This window comes from Megalops cyprinoides, chromosome 15, assembly GCF_013368585.1.
Source record: "Megalops cyprinoides isolate fMegCyp1 chromosome 15, fMegCyp1.pri, whole genome shotgun sequence".
Classification (NCBI taxonomy): Eukaryota; Metazoa; Chordata; class Actinopteri; order Elopiformes; family Megalopidae; genus Megalops; species Megalops cyprinoides.
In genome coordinates, this window is record NC_050597.1 from 2,020,001 (window position 1) to 2,027,500 (window position 7,500).

The following is a 7,500-nucleotide window of genomic DNA, read 5'->3' on the forward strand; positions in this document are numbered from 1 at the left end:
TGTAATATATGTAATGTTTGTCTCTCTCCACTGATCCAGGGGCGCTGAATGGGGGTCAGCTGGGCCCGGTGGAGCTGCTTCAGCAGCGGCTGAGGTGTGGGGAGGTGGAGGAGGTGCTGGGCCTGCTGGGAGCCATGGACTGGAGCACCATGGGAGCAGAGTGCTACCGGTCCCTGACCGCCATCGCTGACCACCTGCTGCGGCTGGAGCTGACCGCTGAGCGAGAAGGTGGGGCCGCCTGCGTCCGCCGTCCCCGCCGCCAGCTCCACGCCGTTTTATAATTACCTCGTGTCTTCGTTTGAGCTCGCTGTGCCAGCTGTGATTGGCTGCGGTCCCTGAACCTTTGTTAAAGAGCGGGAACCGGTTCGAGGGCTTCTAACGCTTTGAGATGTTTCACATTCACTCCTGTCAGTGCCATGACAATCAGTTAATGGTCTTTTTTTTTTTATTCAGTTGGGTGGCAAGTTCCATTTACGGCCTAGTTTTGCGGTAACGTCATTGTTTAGTTGAGTGACATCGAGTCTGAATAGCGTATAGAGCGGTGACAGGTGCTTATTGCTCGGAGTGACCCAGAATGGACTCCCAGTCTCTGATAGCTCAGAATACACTTGAAGATTATGCGTTCCCTCACGGCTCTCTCTCAGATGGGTCAAGTGCCTTGTGTGATTGGCCTTCCCTCTGACCACGATCAGTCCTTTAGTGTAGTTCATGGCTCTGTTGCTGCAAAGTTTTAGTGCAGTGTAATTCTCTATCACGGATCGTGAAATACATTTTTACTGTCAACTGTAAAAGCAGCTTCTGTAAACTGAAGCTCCGCTGATTTATCTGCAGGACCTGAATGTACATTAATGTGGCCATTTATTATACAGTGGTTTGCAGTGGTTTCAAAATTAATGTTTGGTATTATGGTTTAAGTAGAGTATGAATACAACTAAACTTTAATGGCAAAAGGCTATTTTAAACCATCTTTCATGTAAAACACAAATGTTACCATAATGGAATGTAGAGTTCATTCACTTTTTTATTAAGATATTTTGATTTCTTTTGCTATGTATGCAATTTTGCATTTTCAGTTTTTTCATCTATCTGCAGAAACACAGATATCACAGATATAACACATAATCATAAATCATAAAATGATGTATACTGATTCCTCAAATTGCAACACATACAGCCCAAGCTGAAAAAAAAAACTTATTTTCACACTACAGTGAGATATTAATTATGGCAATGGCTGCTGCTGTCTTGATTCCATCACTTGGTGAGTTAATTCAAGCATTGCGACTTTAGTAGCTAGGCAGATCTGAATTCAATCAGTTTAGCTATTTGCATGTACATTTGTTATTACTCTTAGATAAGGCCCAGACCAGATGCAGAGTGGTTACATGGGTGGCTGGAACAATAGCTTTATGGAAGGAAGCAGGAAGAGCGTCAGAGATTCTAGGCTTCACAGGAAGCGAGGCCAAACTTTGGACAACATGAAATTTTGCAGAGACATTTTTAACATTGAATATTCCTGTCATTACTGTTTTTATCTGAACATTTTAGAAAAAAAAGACAATTCACATTCTGCCTGAAATACTACACTTCTGCTATTAACATGCTCTTTATGATGTAAATATTGTGCAGGGTAGGCTCAGGTGAGTTTGTTATAACTCATAACTCAAAATAAGAACACTGTTCCAGTTCTGAGACAGTTGTCTGGCCGGTAGGAACCTCCTGATCTGTGTTTGTTGGGGTCTGATGTGGAGTGTGAGAGAGCTCTGAATGAGTGGCTCCTGCTTTGGCCAAACCCTTCAGCTTTGACCCAGTGCCCAAGGGATGGAGTGGATTCAGAGTGCTGGTTTACTGCTGGCTGTTCACCTCGGCCGGCTCTGTGTCCCCTCTCAGCCCAGCTGGAGGCCGCCCTGGGGATGTTCTACGCCCCGTCCCGGCCCCTCTCCGACACCGTGGTGCTGGAGTACCGAGACCCCATCAGCAAGTACGCCCGCAGATTCTTCCACCACCTGCTCAGGTACGCACTATACACACACGCACAGGCACATACACACACACACACACACACACACGCAGAGACACACATACACACACGCACACACACACACGCAGAGACACACACACACACACATACACACACATACACACACACACACACACACACACTTACATACATACAGACAGACACACATACATACATACATACATACATACAGACATACACACACACACATACACATGCACACACACACACGCACACACACACACACACATACACATGCACACACACACACACACACACACATACACACACGCACACACACGCACACACACATACACACACACACAGACACACACACTTACATACATACAGACAGACACACACACACACACACATACACACAGACACACACAGACACACACACACACACAGACACACACACACACACACACACAGACACACACACACACACACACAGACACACACACACACACACAGACACACACACCAAGGACATCAGCAGCACAATTCGCAGCTCATTGGTCTCCTATGCTTCTACAAAGGCAATATTTTCCCTTTTCCCAATAACGGGAAGTAAGCGACTTGCCATTTATTGGAGAGTAATCACCCCAGTGCACCAATAATCACCAACACACTGTTCCCATCCTGGCAGATTAATGAAAACATGGGACCTGATAGTGGCCAGGAATTTCATCGTCATATATTGTTATCTGTATGCTTTAAAAATGGCAAAAATAACATAAAACAATGATTAATTAAATACAAAACGGGATTATTTTGTTGGTAAAACAAGTGTTAATCTTTTTGATCAGTGCTAATAAGGTTGCATGGAGTTGGCACCATTAATCCGTCAGTACAAGTTCAGGATTTACACTGTAATTATTCACTGATCCAACGCTTCCTTCAAATGTTCCTGCCTTCAAAACACCTCTGTGTGTGCAAGCACTCTCCATGTTCTCCACCAACTGTGTTCTCAGAACAGGCTTTCCCTTTTAAAGCTCCAGCTCTTTATTATATTAAAGCCTCACGTCTTTAAACAGCAGTCTTGTTCTTTCTTCTGGCTGTACTTAGTGCTTATGTTCTGAGACGCATTCAGATGCAGTTTCAGGCTCGGAGACTTAGACAGGAGTTAAAGCCACTATTCTTATCGCCCACCTGCATTCTTGTCCGCATCAACATGAAATGCGAATTGTATTTTCTTTGTTTTGTTTGTTTGTTTCATGTTGGCTGCACAGAGTAAAAGTTGAGTTGCTTGTTTTGAAGCGATATTCAGTCTCTCCACTCTAATCTGTTTTGAGGAAAGTGGCTGCAACTGTCAATTATTATAAAGTGTGTGTTTGTGTGTGTGTGTGTGTGGGTAAGTGTGTATTTAGGCATGCTGGTGCCATTTCTGTCTTTTTATTTTTTGGATACACTGCGTCTTTTCAGTTGTGTTTGATATTCTTGTTTTCTGTACTCTAAAAATGCATATAAATACATAAAAACATCAATTTTCCAGCTTAGGAAGCAGTATTTTCCAATGGTAAACTGTAAAAAGTTGTGTTCAGTAGTTTGTTCTTATGTCTCTCAGGTCAGTGTAGGTTGAATGTGGCACTCAGAGATTTCGTTGTTCTCTTTTTAACCGTTGTTTCAATGCCTTGAAATGAATTTAACCAAAAGCAAAATCACCGCAGTATGTTTTTGTATCTATAAAAAGTGGATGCATAATGCTAGTCTTTATAAATCCTTGCAAATGAAATGAAAGCCCACAAGGAGATGCTGAAGTAATTGCTTTTTAAATTCTCTCTTGTCAGGTACCAGCGATTTGAAAAGGCATTTCTGCTCGCAGTAGACATAGGAGCAAGAGACCTGTTCATGGTGAGTGGATCTCGTTAAGTGAATATGTATCTACCAGCTCCATACAGAGCTCACCCAGACTACCAGGATGGACTTTGGGTTCCGTAAAGTAAGAGCCGTGGAAACTCATGTTGGCATATTTCCTGTATCATCTACTGGTGTCTGAAACGCTGTTTTGCCCTGTGAGCGTCGGACCCTGTGAGGGGTACAGCTTCGCCCCTGTAAAGCTCAGGAGCAGCGGCTGTGTGTGGGGGTTGTCTTTTCATGCCTCTCCTGGCCTCAGCTCCGTCCTTTCTTCTCCGCTTCTCTCACTCTCCCGCTCATTCTGAGGTAAATGGCACATCCGAACCTTGCTGGGCCCCCCTACTCCATGCTCGGCCAACACCCCCCCCCATTTACGCTCTCTCCGGGTGCTTTTTCTCCCTCAGTCACTCTGATGGCAGCCATTCCAATTCATTCCCCTCTAAGTACCGCCGCTGAAACCCCCAACTGAAAAGGTGGAGCTGGGCCTGTGGACCTTGAAAAAAGAGAGAGAGAGAGAGAGGGAGGGAGAGAGAGAGGGACGGGGGAGAGAAAGAGAGGGAGAGGGAGAGAAGGACGGGGGGAGAGAGTGAAGGACGGAAAGAGGGAGAGGGAAAGGGTGAGAGGGGAGAGAGGAGGAGGAGGAGAGAGAGAGAGGAGGAGGAGAGAGAGAGAGAGAGAGAGAGAGGAAAGTGCCTGGTTTTGTTACTTAAGAGACATGAGAGAAAAAAGAGAGTGGGTAGGAAAAAAAAAAAAAAGAAAGTGACAAATTATGAACGCTCCCACAGCCACTTTTAAAACAACAAAGAGAGCAGTGAGTGCCAGCCGAAGGCATTGACGTTTCACCTCACGAGCTGCCCTCCCTTTTAATTAGCTACAGAAGTTAAATTAACCTGCCCGCTGAAAAAGGGGGCGAGCACCACGGGCCCAGGGACCCCCACATGTGGGCCCCTTGTTCTGTCAGATCTCACCCCCTCAATGTCACGCGGGGTCGGGCGGACAAAACCAAGAGAGTCCCCCCCCCCCCCCCGAGCCGCCCAGCATGGCAGTCCCCCACCAGCTCCATTGTTTTCAAAGAAACAATACAGATCCAAAAAAGAGCTTTTGTCAAAGGAAACACTTTGGTCCGGGGAGAAGGGGGGGGGGGGGGTGCTGGAGGGAATGGGGGTGGCGGGGGGGGCCATGGGTGCTCGTTTGTCTGAGTGTTTTGCATAATGATGACATTCTATAGCTCTAATTACCCTTTGATAGCAACCAGATAATATATCCAATTAGGTCATTCGTCAGCAACCACTGTGTCTGTGTGCTGTTATGTGATGTGTAATCAAATAAGAATTCCGATTGCTTAATGAAATCGTCACTTTGTTCGTTAATGGTTCTCGTACATTTTCTTTTCTCCCCTTGTTCGGCCTGGCTGTGGTAACTAACTACTGCTTTTAGCTACTGTGTGTGTGTGTGTGCATATGTGTGTGAGTGTGTGTGCGCGTATGTCTGTGTGTGCGCATATGTGTGTGTGTATGTGTGTGTATGTGTGTGCACGTGTGTGCGAGTGTGTGTGTGTGTATGTGTGTGTATGTGTGTGCACGTGTGTGCGAGTGTGTGTGTGTGTATGTGTGTGTATGTGTGTGTGTGTGTGCGTGTGTGCGCGTGTGTATGTGTATGAGTGTGTGTGTATGTGTGTGTATGTGTATGAGTATGCGTGTGTATGTATGTGTGTGTGTGTGTGTGTGTGTGTGTGTGTGTGTGTGTGTGAGTGTGTATGTGTGAGTGTGTGTGTGTGTGAGTGTGTGTGAGTGTGACTGTGTGTGTGTGTATGTATGTGTGTGTGTGTGTGTGTGTGTTTGTTTGTGTGTGTGTGTTTGTGTGTGTGTGTGTATGTGTGTGTGAGTGTGTGTGTGTGAGTGTGTGTGTGTGTGTGTGAGTGTGTGTGTGAGTGTGGTGTAGTGCCCTCTTACTCAGGCACCTTGTGTGCGCTCCATCAGTGCTGACATTTTTAATTCATTTCACTGGAACCCAAATATCATCCCAGCTGGGCTCTCCTTTATTATTTATTTTTGTACCCCTCCACCCAAATAATGGTAAAAGCAGATTTATCAGCCGATTTAGACTGGGATTTGGAGCCTTTAAAGCCCTTAAATAAATAAGATTAGCGCGTAGCCTGTGTGGTGTGTGAGTATCCGTGAATAAGAGTGTAATATCAGATGGTTTATGTGTTGCATTGGGGCTGTCCCCTCTCAGTCGTCTGATTCTCTGTCTCTCTCTAAAGTGTCTGGCTCAGACTGCCAGCAGGTCCCCATATTCACTCCTGATATATTCCAGAGCTTTCTCTTTCTCTTCCCCAGCGTTTCCCTTTTTACCTGTGTGACTCATCGCTTTTGTTCTTCTCATTCTTCTCACATTCTCTTTTCCTCCACTCCATCCTCTCCTTTCTTTCTTACACACTCTCAGAACTTTTGACCAATTCTTTTCTTTTTTCTTTTTTTACTTCCGGACACCAAAAATGGGGCGATGGTGCAGTACCCCACCCTGATGACACCCCCACTGTGGGGTCCGCTCTGAGATCAACAGTGTCTGATGTTTCATGTTGGGACAATGCCAGGCCCAGGTGTGGGTCAAGGTTCCGTTCAAAGTCCCAATCCCAGTGGTGCTGGACCTAACATCATGTATTGCAGTAGAGACATTTTCCTGACCTGATGAAAGCTTCACTACCTTTCTGGCTTACTTGGCACTGTACCTGAGCCCAGAAGATGTTAGTTGTAATATATAAACTGAATGGATGTGTTGTTAAATACTGGAACCAAGGACACGCATAGCATAATGTCACCACTATTCTTTGCATTTTCTTATATTGTAATGAAACTGTGACGGATTATTTCCATCATCAAGAGGGTTTGTAAGGTGACAAAGATTCCTCTGTGTATTCCTCAGTTTTTTTTAAACGTCAAGATAAAATCAGGAGCGGAGGTTAGTAAGGTTGGAGGAAAGAAACCTGACTGAATTAAAGTTCTGAGCATTTCATCTGGGGCTGTCTGATGTCAGCTTCAAACAGGTTATTTCATCTTTTTTTTTTTTTTTTACACGCCACAACAAAAAAAATGGGCTATTGTCATTGGAGCCTAGATTCATTTTAGATTAAACTCTTATTTTGCTTTACCTTCAAAGGACATCCATTACGTAGCGCGCGATAAGGGGGAATTGGTGCTGGCTGATGTGGCGAGGAAGAGGGCTAATGAAATCGATGCGGAATCCATAACAACCGGACCAGGTAAGAAAACTCCGAGATCGGAACATTTGAAGAAAGGAAATAAAAGCTCTTCTCTTTCTTTAAACAAGGCTTTTTCCTGTAAAACTTTGCTTAGACATGACTGTAGAGCCAGCTGGGGCAAAGCCTCGCTGGTTTGTGTGGGTTTGGATGGGGATGTGCCATGAGCTTCACTGGGGAAGCAGACCCTTTAAACGGATTGAGTCCGCGCCAGTGGAAAGCGGTCAGTGAGAGGCTTCCCTTCCAAAGCCATTGTTGGGCGAAAAATTATCATTAGTTCACCTTACAGTTATCATTTAACATGCTTGTCTAATTCGGGCTTGAGTGCAATTTTAAGCTTTCTGGAGAATGCAGAAAAGTA

At 45.0% G+C, this 7,500-nt stretch overlaps 1 protein-coding gene across 1 annotated transcript in view; it reads left to right on the top strand.

Annotated features, from left to right (window-relative positions):
- LOC118790265 (WD repeat containing planar cell polarity effector) overlaps window positions 1-7,500 on the top strand; it is a 51,088-nt gene that overhangs the window by 31,641 nt on the left and 11,947 nt on the right. The window contains 4 exon segments of the mRNA XM_036547170.1: window positions 40-228; window positions 1,891-2,014; window positions 3,814-3,877; window positions 7,040-7,142. Coding sequence (XP_036403063.1) covers window positions 40-228; window positions 1,891-2,014; window positions 3,814-3,877; window positions 7,040-7,142 — 480 coding nt within the window.